This window comes from Myxine glutinosa, chromosome 3 (genome assembly GCF_964187855.1).
Source record: "Myxine glutinosa chromosome 3, kmMyxGlut1.1, whole genome shotgun sequence".
NCBI classification, from domain to species: Eukaryota; Metazoa; Chordata; class Myxini; order Myxiniformes; family Myxinidae; genus Myxine; species Myxine glutinosa.
The window spans coordinates 34,804,484-34,823,127 of record NC_136263.1 but is presented as its reverse complement, the minus strand read 5'-3'; the positions used below and the strand labels follow the sequence as shown (position 1 = coordinate 34,823,127).

General features: G+C 49.5%; 1 protein-coding gene across 3 annotated transcripts in view; it reads left to right on the top strand.

The window, feature by feature from the left end:
• GCN1 (GCN1 activator of EIF2AK4) overlaps nt 1-18,644 on the top strand; it is a 99,186-nt gene that overhangs the window by 45,703 nt on the left and 34,839 nt on the right. For all 3 annotated transcript variants that reach the window (XM_068103295.2, XM_068103293.2, XM_068103297.2), the window contains 3 exons: nt 17,518-17,707; nt 17,902-17,972; nt 18,128-18,323. In XM_068103295.2, the coding sequence (XP_067959396.2) occupies nt 17,518-17,707; nt 17,902-17,972; nt 18,128-18,323 (457 nt within the window). The remainder of the gene's footprint in view (nt 1-17,517; nt 17,708-17,901; nt 17,973-18,127; nt 18,324-18,644) is intronic.

Below are 18,644 nucleotides of genomic sequence, written 5' to 3'. Positions count from 1 at the left end.
AATCTTCTCCATTTTGCCCTATTTTCTGCATCTCTCCTTGTTAACCCCCTTGCCCGCATTTCTTCTTCCACCATCTTTAGCCAAGTCTTTCTCGGTCTTCCCCGTCTTCTACTTCCTTCTACATTCATTTCCATCACTCTTCTCAACCAGTCACTTTCATCCTTCCTCAACACATGACCAAACCATCTCAACCTGTTCCTCTTCACAGCATCAATCACAGGCTCTATTCCCATCATCTTTCGCAATTCATCATTTGTCTTCCTCTCTCTCAACGATACTCCGCACATCCGTCGAACCATTCGCATTTCCACCCTTTCCAACCTTCGTTGCTGCTCTACGTTCATTACCCATGTCTCGCTCCCATAAATCATAACACTTCTCACACATGCAGCATACACCTTTCCCTTCAGCTTCAACGACACTCCCCTCATCATCAGCACGCCACTCAAATTCCCGAAACTTCTTCCATGCACATCTCACTCGAGCAACTCGAGCAATGTAAAGATGAATATAACGAGGAATTGAATGCTGAATGCATGTGGTATTTTCTTACCCATTGGACGTGTTACAATCATGGCCTGACATTGTACCTTTTCCTTAGTACCTTAAATATGCCCGAGTTGTGCCAATTAAAGAAGTTACACTTCTTGATCTTAAAATTTCAACTTCAATAGAATTGTTGCTCTCAGTTATTTTGCTGATACCTTGTTCCTAACCAAGATTTGTTATGGCCTGTTTTGGAATGAATGCTCAAGTTGAAGGAATTTATAAATGTCTCACTTTGTCACGATAACTTATCGCCACAAATTTTTCACGATATTCTACCTGCTCAAACACGAAAGATCATTTTAATCTTCTGTTATTTAAAGAACACTGGATTTCATTCCTGATTTTATATATAATAATAATAATAATAATGCATTTATTTTATATAGCGCTTTTCAGGAAGCCCAAAGACGCTTTGACAGAGTGCAAAACATAATGCATAGCAAAACATAAAAACAATTGCAAAAAAAAGAAGAATCAATAGGGAAATATTCAATGCACAAAGGAGGGAGAAGGAGAAGAGATAGTCAGGTGTTAAATGCTGTGGGTTAAATGTTGAATGCAGTGTTGAACAGGTGGGTCTTGAGTGATGTTTTGAATGTGGTGAGTGAGGAGGAGTCTCTGATGGTGTGAGGTAGCGAGTTCCAGAGGGTGGGAGCAGCGATGGAGAAGGCCCTGTCCCCCCAGGATCTAAATTTGGTCCGGATGGGGGGGGGGGGGGGGGGGTCAGGAGGTTGGTACCAGCAGAGCGGAGGTTGCGGGTGGGAGTGTGTCTGGAGAGGAGGTCAGCCAGGTAGGATGGGGCCAGGTTATGGAGGGCTTTGTAGGTCAAGAGGAGGATTTTGTACTGGATTCTCTGGGAGATGGGGAGCCAGTGAAGCTTGTAAAGGACGGGGGTGATGTGGTCACGGGTCCGGGAATGGGTGAGTAGACGGGCAGCGGAGTTCTGAATGTATTGGAGTTTATTGGTGATTGTTGAGGGTGAACCATAAAGGAGGCTATTGCAGTAGTCCAGACGGGAAGTGATGAAGGCGTGGATGAGGGTTTCTGCAGCCGTGGAGGAGAGGGATGGACGGAGACGGGCGATGTTTTTCAGGTGAAAGAAGGCTGTCTTTGTGATCTGTTTAGTGTATTTGTCGAAGGAGAGGGTTTGGTCAAAGATGATGCCAAGATTCCGGATGTGAGGGGAGGTGGATACTGGGAAACCGTCGATGTTGAGGGCAAAGTTATGGGTGGACTTGGTGAGCGTTTTTGGGCCAATGATGATTATTTCAGATTTATCACAGTTAAGTTTGAGGAAGTTGATTTGAAGCCAGGATTTTATTTCAGTGATGCAGTTTGTCAGGATAGAGTGGGTGGCGGTGGAGATGGACTTGGTGGAGATGAAAAGCTGGATGTCATCGGCGAAGCAGTGGAATTGGAGACCATGACGGCGGATTAAGTGACCGAGGGGGGACAGGTAAAGGATGAAGAGGAGGGGGCCAAGAACTGAACCTTGGGGGACACCTTGGGGGAGGGGAGCAGTGGGGGATTTGCAGTTATTGATGGAGATGAACTGACGTCTGTCAGAGAGGTATGATTTAATCCAAGAGAGGGCAGTGCCGGTAATGTTAAAGGTGGTTTCAAGTCGGGTGAGGAGGAGTTTATATGAGTTTTTTATACAGTTTATATGAGTTTATAAAATTTAATGGTCTTTTATGATTTATTAAAATATTTCATGAAAATTTTATGATTTTAAATACCTAATTGTAGGCGTTTTAACATTTTTCGCCATAACTTGACTCCAGCTTGTCCGATTGGAAACAAAATTGCCCTCTGCAGATAGCCGAAGAGGAAAGCGCATTTACGCTTAATTCACATCATACCTCTCGGGGTTAATGGTCAAGATCATATGGTGGTCTGAAAAAAAACTTTCTTTATACAGTTTATAAAAAAACTTTATACAGTTTATATACAGTTTACAGTTTATATATATTTTATACAGTTATACAGTTTATATACAGTTTATACAGTTATATATATTTTATACAGTTTTTTTTATACAGTTTTTATATGAGGTATGTCAGAGAGATATTTATATATATATATATATATATATATATATATATATATATATATATATATATATATATATATATATATATATATATATATATATATATATATATATTGTTGCGGATATGAGGATGGCATTTTTAAAATTGTATTGTATTGGAAATTGTTGTGTAACATTGTTGGATATGGCCCCTCCTGCCTCCGGAGTTGTGTAAAGATAAAAAGGGCGTCTCGGTAGTTAATTCCATAAACACCACATTGCAGGACCCGATAAAACCCTTGTTCAGTAGCTTATATCTTATTATGTGTTTTAGAGTAAGGCCTTGTCTTCCATTAGAATAATACTCCATTGCACCGAGTGAAAAAGAGATAGATTCCCTTCATTCCCATTCCCAAAAACCTCCATTTCCCCTTTCGTAATGGCCAAGCCTCAATTTGGCAATTACATCCCCTCCAAAGCCGCCATTGGCCACGAGGCAGGGTCGGGGAAGAAAGGCGTGCCCGCCCGTCGTCATCAAGGGTGGAGCCAGAGGGTCGCGCGACCAACCATGGCCGAGGTGAGCACACCGAGGGGCGTGTCCTAAAGGCCGGCGGCTTAATTGCCGGAGGCGTGATAGAAGCGCGCGCGAAAGGGTCGTCAGGAGAGAGTTGCAAAAAGGTCCAAGGCTGAGCTGAGCTGCGTGGTGAGGTGCAAAAGGAAAGAGCTGGGTCGTCAGAGCAGAGCTGAGTTGTGAGGTCCAAAAGCAGAGGTCATCCAGGGAAGCGCAAAAGCCTGCTATTCGTCACCTTGCTCGCCAGCGGCAGCGTCCCCAGCAGCCACAACGCTCGCCAGCCATTTGGGGCATGGACGGCGGTTTGGAGCAGGGCCGCGGAGGAACGGCAGCTGCCCAACGCGCCGATTCGTGCTGCCGAACCAATTGGTCCCCGTCATTCCCCATGTGAGTCGTCTTCGTTTGTTCTGTCCTGGGTATTAATTAAGCCTGTTAGATAAGCTAGTATTTTCCCTGTGTCTCTAAAAGCTTCTGTATATTATTTTATTATCTTTCCTTCTCCTTGGTTACTTTGAGCCTGTAAATAGTAATAAATAGTAATCGTATTTCAAACCTTTCTTTGCCTTCGTCTTCCTTTTCTTCACATCCGTCGTCTTAGTCTTTTCCCTCATTGAATAGCGGTGGCGCGATACGGCCAACGTTTGGGTAAATCGGGTTTAGTCGGGGAACAATTGTTCGGCCGCGGTTACCTCCGCTCGGTAAAAATAACATCTAATCCGCGGACCATAACAAATTGGTGTCGGGGAGTGAGATACGGACCCAAAGCGCGCTTAACGTGCTCAAAATTACGAGCTGCTGGAAATTTGTGTTGTAAAGCAAAACCCGAATTTTGAAATCGCGCCATGGCTGGTCAAGGCGACGGGATGCCGGTGGGAGAGATAGAGATAGACGTGGCAGAATCGACCCAGGACCCCAGGGAAGAAGTGGGGAAAATGGTGGAGGAGAGTAAGGAAGGTGTGGTTGAGGGGGTATCAGGCGCACAAAATGGCGCTCTCGTGCACGAGGTTGGGGCGGCTGCGGCCGCACCCTTTGTACTACCAACGGTGGCCCAAATGCAAGCCTTCATGGCCCAATTCATGGTGGAAATGCAGAAAGAAAACGACAGTATGGAACAAATGGAAAAAAGAATGAGGGATGAACTGGGGAAACGGATGGATGCTCAGAGCGAGCAAATGGGGGCAATGAGGGACGAAAGGAGGGCTAACAGTGAGCGATTGGGAAACCAAATTGAACCAATAACCAACAGAATGGGTGACCAAATGCAAAAATGTGGGGAGACCATGGATCGCATGGTGGGCGAAAGGGTCCCAGGGGTGCACGAGGAGGTGACGCGGGTCGAGAAGCGCCGGTTGAACAAAGTTGAGAAAAGCACGGGTACAATGACAGGGGTAGAAATCGCGACCCGGGGTTTGGAAAAGCCGGCGACCGCTGAGGTAGAGGAGGGTGTTTTATTAAAGCCAGCGGTCGTCGAGGTGAATAAAGAAAAAGCAGTGCTGGGAATTAAAATTGAAGAGATGACGGAGGTAGCCCGGGAATTGCAGGGAGAAATGGAATATGTACAAAGTCCCTGCTCAAATCATGATGATGTACGCACTAACTAAATAAAGAGTTTGCAGGTGCGCGTGGAGAAGGGAATCCCCCAGGTGAGTCGTGCTGTATATTGTGCGGGGAGATTTTGTAAAAGGATGTTTAGCGACAAAAGAATTGTCGCGCGATTGGGATCGATATGGCACCCGGGCGTTGGTAAAGGGTCCCGTGTGAGTGGAAATGGCACGCGTGTGAGGAAAAAGTGTGCGTCGGCGAGTGGGTGTGTTATAAAGTGTGGGAGTGAAACTGAGTGCGAGCGAGAATGCACGTCGGAGGGTCTGTGTGACAGAGTGTGCGGAGTGTGACACGGAGAGTGAGTTGGTGATGGCGCAGGTGCGAGAGGGCACATCGGAGCTCGAGTGTGAAACCGAGTGCGAGCGAGAATGCACGTCGGGGTGTACTGAGTGTGACACGGAGAGTGAGTTGGTGGTGGAACGTGTGCGAGGAAGCACACCTGGGTTGGTAGTAGCGCGAGTGTGGGAGAGCCCATGTGAGCGCGTTAGTGGGTGGATGCCAGAGTGCACGCCCATGGTGAGTGTTACGGAGGACGTAACGGAGGAGAGGTGTGGACCGAGGTGTGCGCAAGAGTGTGCGCGAGAGGTGTGGTGTGTAACAGGGAGAGCGTTGGTGGAATGTACGGACGGCGTTGGAACGCCAGGTTTTGTGAGGGTGAAAGGGGTAGCGTATGCGTGTGAGCATGCAGGTGAAGCATCGACGGTAACCGGGTTAGCGTTTAGGGCGACGGATAGCCGATGCGAGCACTCGGGGCGCGGTGTGTTTTGTTGGATGCGAGGCCCGGCGCGGATCGAAGCTGCGTCGTTTCTCTTCGAAGCGTCGTTGCCGATTCGGGCTTGGCCCCGCCCTGCACGGTCGAGTCCGGGCCTTGGCGGGCGAGGCGACCGGTCCGGTTCAAGGGCGAGTGGGAGGAAGCGGAACGGTGCCCCCTCGTGGGGACGGGGTTCCGACCGAGGGAGATTGAGCCATCGGGCCCGGGACCGCAAGGTACCGCGCCGAGATGGTGCGTGGAATCTCGGCCCGACCAAACCACCTCCCTTGAACCGAAAGCCGGACGGATTCAACCTGCAGGCGACCAAACCACCCGAATTCATTGCTCGGCTTTGCGAAGCCGAGTTTAATGATGTCACGACGCACCGAGGCTAGGATATAGCGGACTGTGATGATGGTGATGATACTGATAGCGTTTTGATCCGAAATTTAGAATAGTGGGTAGAATTGGCAGTAATTGGAAAATTTTTGATTGGTTGGAATTTGGATGAGCCAAATTGATAGGAAATGCCCCATGTGAAGGGATGGCCAATCCACCATCCCTCACAGCAGGGGGGCAAAGGAGCACTAGTTTATGGGGTTGATGGCAGTGAAAACTAGCCCGGGTGGGTTAGGATATATCGTGTGTAGGGATCTAGAGAGATGACCTTAGGTGACGTTAAGGTTAGGTAGTGACAATGACACCTGTAGTGGGGACGCAGGTAGATTAGTGTGGATGATAATGATGAGGGAGCGCAATAGTTTAAAGGGGCGACTGGGAAGCGCAAGTTTCAGAGGGGAGTAGTTAGATGAGATGATGCCGTGTGAGTGTTGGAGGTGTATTTAGAAGTGTATTGTGAAAAGTGTATGGTGAACAGGTGTGATTGCACAGGTGTGCAACTGAACAGGTGTATGGAGCAGTGTATGAGTGAGTAGTAGTGATTGCGTGTGGTGTTGACCAAATGGTCCAGGAAGGAAGTAGGGTGCAGGTGGCACCAGGTGTGAGTGCACAGGTGTGCACCAACAGGTGTATGGAATAAATGGTTGTGTGGAATACATGGAGTGTGGAATACATGGAGTGTGGAATATAAGGAGTATTGGAATGGATGGTCGTGGAGTGAGTATGGTGGAAACTATGGAGTGGAGTGGATGGTGCGAATGGGGGAAGGATGGACCCCCATCACGAATACCCGGGGCGGGTAGTGTAAGTGTTAGGTAGAGGGTATAGGTAAATTGTGGTTGGATATTGGCATCTGTGGTGCGGGTGGAAGAATGGTGATTGGATGGGTGCATTAGTGTTGTGTAAATGGCTGGGCGTGTAGCCTGTTAGTGTGTGTAGTTGGTTTGGGCACTCCACCACTGTGAGGATGTCGGCCAGGTGAGGCCGCGGGTGGGCTCTGGGAGCCGGTAGAGTTGTTGTGGATGGGGCCCGAGGATCCGGAGGACGGACCCGGGTAGCCCAGTGCCAGAGGGCACCAAGGGGTGACAGAGCCAGGAGGGGCCTTCCCCAGTTAGTTAGGTTAGGGTGAGGAGCTAGGTAAGCTCGGAGGCAACTACAGTGGTGGAGGTGTGCAGGTGGGTAGACCTGCTGGGAGAGCTACACGTCACAGCCCAGAAATTGTGCAAGGGCACCGGGAGATGAATCGGGGGAGTGAGACCCCAAATTGAGCAGCACCACAGTTTGGTCAATGGGAATTGGTTTTTAGAACCCATAGTGTAAGTTTGGCCAATGGATTTGCGGGGAGAGACCCCGGGTAGAGTAAAGTGTGTTTAAGTCATTTAGAGGATAGTTAGGATTGAAGTCTCCTCGCACCATCTGCATCCACTCACCTGGGGTGACGTACCTCCACACCATGCCAGGTTGTTTTTGTTATTTTTGTGTGCAAATGTTTTGGATTGTGAGACGCATCATGACGTGGGTGTGACATTGTGCTTTGTGTTCCATCTCTCCCTCATGAGGATTGATGATGAATTGATGATGGCAAATTTTGAAGTAGAGGGATTGTGGGAACGAATTTGGAATAGAAGAAATATGGGGAGACGTGACAGTCGCGAAGAATTTGTAAAGGTGTAGATTTTGTAAATATGGGGTAAGGGCGAGGGTAGAGTAGGTGACAGGGGGGTGACGTACGGTAGGGACGAGCTTTCTCATTTCGCTCTCCGTACGCATTTCGCCTTGCATTGCCTTATTGATGTGTACCCTTGTGATCTTACCCCTCGCTCATTTGTCTTCCCCCTTTTGTCTCCCACATGACCTGTGCGCCATTGGGCGCCGAGGGGAGCGTGCGTGAGGCCTCCATTGTGCGCCCGGAACTCCCAGAACCAGCTGTCTGCATCGATGCACCACATTATGGACCACATGTCTGTGGCCGAGCACCACTGGTGGACCCCATGGGTTGGGGCCTGGCCCCTCTGCTGGAACCGGCCATGAGGGCCCGAAATCTTGCTGGCGGACCTTGGCCACAGGGCACCGATGCCCCACAGGTGAACCTCACTAGTCAGCCCTGTGGGCCATAAATAAAATAAATAAAATGGACACATTTGGGCAAGTTTTATTGCAAATAGGCCGCCAGCAAAGAAAATGACAACAACTGGAAGAAATAATAATAGCCAGCAGAGGGAGCCGAAGAGCAAGAGATCACCTGCAGGGTTAGGGGTTGTTGTTTTTATTTTCATTGAACAATGGTGACTGCACCGATTGGTGCTTGGGGGTGTATTGGTGCGTTTTGGGTGCTTTCATGGTGCATTGATGCAGAGCAGACTGTCTCCCCCCCAGAAAGAACAATTACAGGTCCTGGGTTAGTCTTGTAAATAAAAGTAGTGTCAATTGTAAATAATGCTCCCCACCGTCAATGTATAGTTTGAAGACCATTCCGCAATTCGGTTAAGTGTGGGCGTGAGTCTGTTAGGCAGGGTGCAATGGAGCAGCGGGACACATTTATTTATGTTTTAAAACTGTCGCACTCAGGGTCAGGTTAAAAGTAGAGGGAACTACACCTACGTGTCACACTAAATTAAAGTTATAGGCCCGGGACGTGCCTAAGAGGAGGAGGAGGGTGCAGTGTTGCGGATATGAGGATGGCATTTTTTTATTGTATTGTATTGGAAATTGTTGTGTAACATTGTTGGATATGGCCCCTCCTGCCTCCGGAGTTGTGTAAAGATAAAAGGGGCGTCTCGGTAGTTAATTCCATAAACACCACATTGCAGGACCCGATAAAACCCTTGTTCAGTAGCTTATATCTTATTATGTGTTTTAGAGTAAGGCCTTGTCTTCCATTAGAATAATACTCCATTGCACCGAGTGAAAAAGAGATAGATTCCCTTCATTCCCATTCCCAAAAACGTCCATTTCCCCTTTCGTAATGGCCAAGCCTCAATTTGGCAATTACATCCCCTCCAAAGCCGCCATTGGCCACGAGGCAGGGTCGGGGAAGAAAGGTGTGCCCGCCCGTCGTCATCAAGGGCGGAGCCAGAGGGTCGCGCGACCAACCATGGCCGAGGTGAGCACACCGAGGGGCGTGTCCTAAAGGCCGGCGGCTTAATTGCCGGAGGCGTGATAAAAGCGCGCGCGCAAGGGTCGTCAGGAGAGAGTTGCAAAAAGGTCCAAGGCTGAGCTGAGCTGAGCTGCGTGGTGAGGTGCAAAAGGAAAGAGCTGGGTCGTCAGAGCAGAGCTGAGTTGTGAGGTCCAAAAGCAGAGGTCATCCAGGGAAGCGCAAAAGCCTGCTATTCGTCACCTTGCTCGCCAGCGGCAGCGTCTACAGCAGCAGCAGCAGCAGCGTCCCCAGCAGCCACAACGCTCACCAGCCATTTGGGGCCTGGACGGCGGTTTGGAGCAGGGCCGCGGAGGAACGGCAGCTGCCCAACGCGCCGATTCGTGCTGCCGAACCAATTGGACTTTCCTCTCCTTCCAGCCAATTCCTATCATCATTCCCCATGTGAGTCGTCTTCGTTTGTTCTGTCCTGGGTATTAATTAAGCCTGTTAGATAAGCTAGTATTTTCCCTGTGTCTCTAAAAGCTTCTGTATATTATTTTATTATCTTTCCTTCTCCTTGGTTACTTTGAGCCTGTAAATAGTAATAAATAGTAATCGTATTTCAAACCTTTCTTTGCCTTCGTCTTCCTTTTCTTCACATCCGTCGTCTTAGTCTTTTCCCTCATTGAATAGCGGTGGCGCGATACGGCCAACGTTTGGGTAAATCGGGTTTAGTCGGGGAACAACTGTTCGGTCGCGGAGCCTTCGCTCGGCAAACAACATCCTTAACCGTGTACCGTAACAATATATATATTGTTACAGACGTGGCTTAGATGTTATTTACCGAGCGGTTTTGGTATGACCACGTCTGCACAAGTTACCCGATTATACCCGAACGTTGACTAATCGCGCTACGCTAGGTCAATGAAGGAAAAGACACACGGCTGGGATTAAATTGACGCGACACCAGGGATACGGTTCTCAAGACCTCCGGAGGAGATTATATTTGGGCGGAAGGTCAGATTACAGGGACGAGAGGTACAACATAGAAAGACAAGCACTTAGACACAATCTTATATTATTCCCAACAGACGACAGATAAACGGGACAAAAGGCTGACTCACACGGGGATTGATGGCTAGGAAAGGCAGGATCGATGGCTCCAGGTGCACCTGGGCTCAGGGACAGAATCGGCTCGGTCCGGTCCAGAGATGCAGCATGCAGGGAGGTCGCAGCGCTCGGAGGTAGTGACTTGCTCTTCTTCAAGCTGGGGGCGCATCTGACGTCACGTCCGGTACGTGGCCGCGTATATCCGGCGGGGTGTGACACGCCCTCGGCTCGTTAGCTCCGCCTCGTGGAATCGGCACGTTGCTTCTCATTGGGTGCGTGCGGGGGGGGTTTACCAGGCTCCGCCCTTGACGGGGGACTGACAAGGAGCCCCTTCGTGGTAACCCCGTGGAGCGCATGGTCCGGCGCGCATTGTCAATGGCGGCTAACCGAGCCGGTGTGATGACGCACACTCCCCCCGCGCAGCGTCGTTGTTGTTGTAATTGTTGTTGTAGTTGTAGTTGTAGTTGTAGTTGTTGTTTGGGGAAGAAGATGGAAGGAGGTATGGGAAAGGTCCTAAACTCACTACTGGTGCCATATAATCACATTCTGGTGCAACGAAGAGTCAGAATTAATGGAAAGGAGTCCTTAACTGACATAGACTAAGAATAACTAGCAAGATGTCCGAAAGTTGTCTACGTGAGATGCGGTGGACCTGGGCACGACATTTAATGGGGGAAAAAGGGGAAGGTCGGCTCTACTGATTGTTGTTTACAGACAATGGGACTAGGGAATGGGGGATTGGGGATAGTTGGGGAGTATTGGGGAAATAGGGGAATATTTACAAGCGGATATGGAGGCCAAATTCCATATTCGCAACATTGCACCCTTCTCTACCCTCGGGGCGTCCCGACCCGATAAATTTTTACCTACTTTAGTGTGGCACGCAATGTAGTTCCCTCTACTATTAACTCTACCCTGAGTGCGACAGTTTTACAGATATTCACAAATGAGTAAATATGTCCCCCTGCGACGTTGCACCCTTCTCCTCACAGAAACACACCCACAGGATAACCGAATCCGGAAAGAATCCTCAAACTAAACATACAGCCGGTAGGGAGCATTATTTACACAAGACTACGCTGATTTTTACACTACGATCCAGGACCTGTTTTTGGAGGAACACATGCAGATGTTATGCATAGAGAGAGCACGCATGCTAGCATCGATACACCAACCCACGAGTGCTCTGTGGCCTACGGCCTTTAATAATGTGCAGAGCACCCCTTCCAAGCATCAAGCACCACCCCATCACACAGTGAGCACCATCCGGTGCACCAATAAAGTGTTTACAAATCACCGGTGGTGTCGCAGCCGGCCGATGTTCTGCCGCTGGTCTTGCCTTCATGTGGTGCACTTGGCCTTCTTACTTCTTTTAAACAAAATAAAGAAAGGCGCCAACCGCGTCCATTTCTTTATTGTGGCCGTCAGGGGGCCAACTGTTAGTGGTTCACCTGTTTGGCATAGGTGCCACGTTGACCCATAGGTCCTTCCACGGGTGGTGCTTGGCCGCAAAAGAGCTGCGGTCCATTGTGGGTGGCCACAAACATTGCGGTCCATATGGTGTATCGATCCAAGCAGCAAACAGCGAAAGTGCAGGCCCACAACTGCGTAGCCAGCACCTCTCTTGACTCTCTCTCTACCCCAAAGCCAGATCCTCGGAGGTGGGAGACAAAAGAAGCAGACAAGTGAGTAAGGTGGTAAGGGCGCAAAAGTGCACGCAATACAAGATGATGCACACTGGGGGCACATGGGAACCAGGTGAGACAGGTACGTTCCTACCGTACGCCCCCCCCCCCCCACCAGGTAACCTACATGGCCCCTCCCTTACCCCTTACTGTATCCACAAAACACAACACTACCCATAAACATCTACTTTACAAATCAACAAACATCCCTACTGTCTTCCCCGTTCCTCCCATAAACCAAATTCGTCTTCTCTCCCTCCTAACCAATCAAATTTGCTATTTCCAACTTTCCTCAAAATTTGCCATCTCCAACTCAACATCATAATTTGCCATCACCAATTCATCATCAGTCCCTCCTAAGGAGGGAGAGATGGAATCACCCCAATGTCTCATCCACGTCGTGATGCATCTCACAAATCCACAGCAATCTCATTTCCTGCAACAAAACAAAGAAAACACAGGTGTGGAGTCATCATCATCACCACAGTTAAGTGGCTGCGTATGGTGCGACAGGTTCATCAATCCTAACTATTTCCTAAATGACTTTATCAACTTTACACTACCCGGGGTCTTTCTCCGGCCAAACCATTGGCCCTCTTACACTATGGGTTCTAAAAACCAATTCCCATTGGCCAAACTGTGGTGCTCTTCAATTTGGGGTCTCACTCCCCCGATTCATCTCCCGGTGCCCTCGCACAATTTCTGGGCTGTGGCGTGTACCTCTCCCAGTGGGTCTACCCACCTGCACACCTCCACCACTGCAGTTGCCTCCGAGCTTACCTGCTCCTCACCCTAACCTAACTACCTGGGGAAGGCCCTCTGGCTCTCTCCCCACTCGGTGCCCTCTCTGGCACTGGGCTACCCGGGTCCGTCCTCCGGATCCTCGGGCCCCATCCACAACTCTACCGGCTCCCAGAGCCCACCTGCGGCCTCACCTGGCCGACATCCTCACAGTGGTGGAGTGCCCAACCAACTACACACACTAACAGGCTACACGCCCAGCCATTTCCACAACACTAATGCACCCATTCACAACACCATTCTGCCACCGCACCACAAATGCCAATATCCAACCACAATTTACCTGTACCCTCTACCTAACACTTACACTACCCGCCCCGGGTACTCGTGAAAGGGGTCCACTCTTCCCCCATCCACACCTTCGCACCATGCACACCACTCCGTACCACTTACTCCAACTCTCTCCACACACCTGTACTTGCACACCTGTGCTCTCACACCTGGTGCCACCTGCACCCTTCTCTCCCCAAGCGCATTCGCGCTGATCCACACCACTCACTACTCATACACTGCTCCACACACCTGTCCAGTTGCACACCTGTGCAATCACACCTGTTCAATTCTCACACACACAGCATCATCTCAGCTAACTACTCCCTTCTGAAACTTGCGCTTCCCAGTCGTCCCTTTAAACTATTGCGCTCCCTCGTCATTATCATCCACACTAATCTACCTGCGTCCCCACTACAGGTATCAGTCACTAACTAACCTTAACGTTACCTACTGTCATCTTCGCTAGATCCCTACACACCATATCCTAACCCACCCGGGCTAGTTTTCACTGCCATACACCCCATAAGCTATTGCTCCTTTGCCCCCACATGGGAAGGATGGTGGATTTGCCATCCCACCACATCGGGGGTCTCTCACTACCAATTTTGCACATCAAATTTCAACAAATCAAAAATTTGCCAATCATCTGCCAATCACTGTACCATTACCAATCATCACTCTGCCAATCCTTTGCCAATCATCAAATTTCGCCTTTTTCTAATTTCGGGGCCAAAACACTAACCTCATCACCCAGTCTACTCACTACTGCCTCTCGGTGCGCCAATTCCTGTCCAAAGCCCGGCTTCGTAAAGCCAAGCAATGGATGCTGGTTGTTTTGTGCCGGCGGCTGGATGCGTCCGGCATTCGGGGCAGGGACGGGGGCTTACCCGGGCCGAGATCCCACGCACCACCTCGGCGTGGAGCCATCCAATGTCCCGATCTCGACCTGCCGGCACGTCTCCACAAAACGTGGTCGCCATGACGACCCTTCCTATCCAGCTGCCCGCTCCACCTAGTGGAGCCTGGACGCGGCCGTTCAAAGCGAGGCCCGGCACGCACCGAGGGCCCGCTTCGGCTAAAAGTCGACCTAACCTCTAACCTGGTTACCGTCGATGCTTCACCTGGATTCTTACATGCATATGCTACCCCTTGCTTGCTCATACCTTTCCTTACACACCCAGGTACCCTCATTCCACTCACAGCCTTGGTCACACACCTGACCACCGAACACTTTGGCACACATTCGTTGGTCGCACACCTCACCAATACACCGCTTCGCGCCCCCTCCTCGGTCACCTCCTCTGTGACAATCACAGGTGTGCCCTCATCCGCACACCCAACCACGTGCCTCACCACCAACTCCAGCGTGCATTCCCACTCACGCTCTACCATTCCAGGTGTGCATCCTTCCATCCCAGGTGTACATCCTCGCTCACCTGTCGCTACCAACTCACTCTCCTTGTCACTCTCACTACTCTCACCTCCATTCTTGACAGCGCACTCACCCTTACTCTTGACAGCGCACTCTTTCCTCATGCACCTGTCCGTCACACACCTTTCTCGCGCACACTCTTGCGCACACTCTCCCGTCACACCCTCTGTAACACTCACCACACCGCGCTTCCATGTGCTCCCTCGCACACGCGCTACGACCGACTCACTCTCGCCAGCACCCTCACTCCTTGGCACGCACTTTTTCCTCACACACCCCAGAGTTGGACTTTCTTGCACACCTCCTCTTTCGCACACCAGACCAGTCGCACACTTCACCAACGGCCTCTCACGAACACCCGGGTCTATCTCGACCCCCAAGCTTATTAAATCCCCTGGCGCATCATACGCACGACCATATTGGTCACCACTTACACCGGGTCCTCTTCCTCTTCGCTTCTCCTCCATCACCTGCGAATCCCTCATCCGGTTAATGAGCACATCATCACGATCCAAACACAGACTTTGGACCAATTCTTTTACTTCCTCTTTTATTTCTTTCTTATCCCCTCTCCGTCGCTTCTTAATTTCGCTCATCCCTTCTTCCACTTCTTCTAGTTTGTGCTTCACCTCTTTTATTCCCCGGTACGTCTCCTCAAGCTCATCCTCTAAGGCTACCTTGACCGTTTCCAGGTGCGTCCTCACCTGCCGGTCCTTCGTCTCCATTACCTCTATCACCTCGTCCAACCTCGTTGTCAGTCCCTCACGTACCATCTGACATTCCCTCTTTGTCGCTATCAGGTCGTTTTTTATGTCGTTTTGTGTCGCTTTTAAACCTCCTAATACCGCAGTGTTCCTTTGAACCTGCTCCACTAACTCCGTCTGTCCCACCGTCAGCTGCTCCACCTCCTGCGTCAGGTCCTCTATGCCCCCTTGTAACTTTACAGTCCCCTTTCTCACCTCCTTCTCCATGTGCTCCCTACAGTGCCTCACCTCCTCGCGCACTCCTCCGACCTCCTCACTCACTCACTCTTCTGATCTGCTCTCCCATCACTTGCATCTCCTGCCCAGATGCCATCCTCATCTGCTCCATTTCCTCCCTGTGAGCATCCAGTTTGGTTTCTACCCCCATTCTGACCCCCTCTATCTGCTGCCCCATTTGGTTAACTTCCCTTTCCGCTTGGTCCCTCATGTCCCTCAATTTGCCTTCCATACTGTTTTCTAACCCCTCTAACCCATTTTTCACTCCCTCTATCTGATTCTCTTGAGCGGCCATTCTGTTTTCTACCCCCATTAACCCATTTCTCACCTCTTTTATCCCGTTGTCTAACCCCTCAAAATTATTGTCTAACTTCTCACCGGTACCCCTCGCTTCGTCCCTCATTACCCCCACTTGGTTTCCCATTACCCCCAATTGCTCACTCCGAGCCCTCGCTTCGTCCCTCATTACCCCCATTTGGCCCTCTAATCGCTCACTATCAGCCCTCAATCCCACAATTTGGTTTCCCAATTGCTGACTATTAGCCCTCATCTCGTCCTTCATTTCTTCACCCGACTTAACCATAAAGGCCTTTATTTGTTCCATAAATAGGCCCCAATCCATCGGCGGCGCTACCACGATCGCGGGCGCGGTGACCAGCGAGGCGCCATTTTGTGCGTCTGCTACCCTCGCTGCTTCGCTCTCCTCGCGTCCCTCAATTTGGTCCTGGACCGACCCTGCCTCACTCTCCCCTACCGGACCCCAGCTGTCTTGGTCTGCCATAGCGCGACTTTCAAAATTCGGGTTTTTATTTTCGTAAAACAAATTCAAATTTCGCCGTTATAATTTCGCGCGGGAAACGCACTCCGAATCGATTCTAATTGTTACAAATTTGGGCCTAATAAATTTAGTCCCGGGTCCGAATTCCACTCCTCGACACCAATTGTTACAGACGTGGCTTAGATGTTATTTACCGAGCGGTTTTGGTATGACCACGTCTGCACAAGTTACCCGATTATACCCGAACGTTGACTAATCGCGCTACGCTAGGTCAATGAAGGAAAAGACACACGGCTGGGATTAAATTGACGCGACACCAGGGATACGGTTCTCAAGACCTCCGGAGGAGATTATATTAGGGCGGAAGGTCAGATTACAGGGACGAGAGGTACAACATAGAAAGACAAGCACTTAGACACAATCTTATATTATTCCCAACAGACGACAGATAAACGGGACAAAAGGCTGACTCACACGGGGATTGATGGCTAGGAAAGGCAGGATCGATGGCTCCAGGTGCACCTGGGCTCAGGGACAGAATCGGCTCGGTCCGGTCCAGAGATGCAGCATGCAGGGAGGTCGCAGCGCTCGGAGGTAGTGACTTGCTCTTCTTCAAGCTGGGGGCGCATCTGACGTCACGTCCGGTACGTGGCCGCGTATATCCGGCGGGGAGTGACACGCCCTCGGCTCGTTAGCTCCGCCTCGTGGAATCGGCACGTTGCTTCTCATTGGGTGCGTGCGGGGGGGGGTTTACCAGGCTCCGCCCTTGACGGGGGACTGACAAGGAGCCCCTTCGTGGTAACCCCGTGGAGCGCATGGTCCGGCGCGCATTGTCAATGGCGGCTAACCGAGCCGGTGTGATGACGCACACTCCCCCCGCGCAGCGTCGTTGTTGTTGTAATTGTTGTTGTAGTTGTAGTTGTAGTTGTAGTTGTTGTTTGGGGAAGAAGATGGAAGGAGGTATGGGAAAGGTCCTAAACTCACTACTGGTGCCATATAATCACATTCTGGTGCAACGAAGAGTCAGAATTAATGGAAAGGAGTCCTTAACTGACATAGACTAAGAATAACTAGCAAGATGTCCGAAAGTTGTCTACGTGAGATGCGGTGGACCTGGGCACGACATTTAATGGGGGAAAAAGGGGAAGGTCGGCTCTACTGATTGTTGTTTACAGACAATGGGACTAGGGAATGGGGGATTGGGGATAGTTGGGGAGTATTGGGGAAATAGGGGAATATTTACAAGCGGATATGGAGGCCAAATTCCATATTCGCAACAATATGTATATATATGTATGTAAGGATTATATAAGGGTAGCATTATAATAGTTGTACAAAAGTTGCTGTGGTACGTCATCCTCAATAATGACCGAGTGTAAATGGTAAATGTTGATTGGACATTGCACTTTTTATTGTGTTGGAAATAAGGTTAAATCGTTTGACTCCAACAATATATTTGTATCACTTGTGGTTATCAGGTTGTGGCAAGAGCTGGGCCTGCTTGCGACTCCTGAAATGTTACCTTCGCTCCTGCCCATGGTGCAATCTCCCACCGGTGCCATTCGTTCGGCTGGTGCAGCTGCAATTGCCGCTGTGATCACCAAATACCCAGAACTTGTAGAAACGGCACTGGAATCGCTGAAAGATTCCTACAAGGATAAGCTGCATGTGAGTAATGATGTCATTTGATGATGGGACGAGAGGAAGTAATGCGTTTTATAAAATGAGGTGAAGATGTTCAAGGTGGAGGGAACTCTTAAAGCCTAAGTTGGAATTTTGAGGAGCAATAAAATAATTTGGGATTAGCTTGAACCAGTTTCCGCTTTCTCTTACATTCTTGTGCTTTTGCATTCTCGTTGAAGATTGCTCCTCCTGTTATGGACCCCCTGGGTAGAGTTATCGTCGAATCCCCTCCAGACCAATGGGAAGCCAGGTAAACTTTTGTTGAACCGATAGCTTTGTTTCACAAGTTTTCCGTGACAACATTAGGCATCGCTGTCACCTACAAGATTTCATAACATGGGCTTTTGATATGTCTTTATTTCGTAATTGTTAACCAAGCTCATGTATTAACTTTGTTGGTTGCAGGTGTGGAGTTGCACTTGCTATTAAATCCCTGGCTCCTCACCTTACGCCATCCCTCATCTCGTTCCTCGTCATCTTCTTGTTGCCTTCAACTCAGTCGGGCTCCAGACGGCTCCCAGGAGCTCTGGGTGATCGACACTCCGAAGTTCGGAAGGAAATGCTTAATGCTGCTCTTTCTGCACTTGAGCAACATGGAAAGGTAATCCCTCCCCCTCCCATCTGGATGTCTGTATCTTGCTTTGAAATATATTTTCGTGTGTGTGTGTTTGTGTGTGTGTGTGTGTTAATGTTATGTATCTATGTATGTGTATATGTATATGTACAGTCACGTGAAAGACTTTTTCAACATATTTCAACATACAGCTATTTGATCTTCATTTCAACAATTTTGATAGATAAATGTGATATAATATAACAAATATCATGAAACATTTACATTTTGTAGTCCATTGTATAATTTAAATAAACATAAATGCAAATTTCGCATGTGGAAAAAGTAAGTACACCCCTACATTTATCA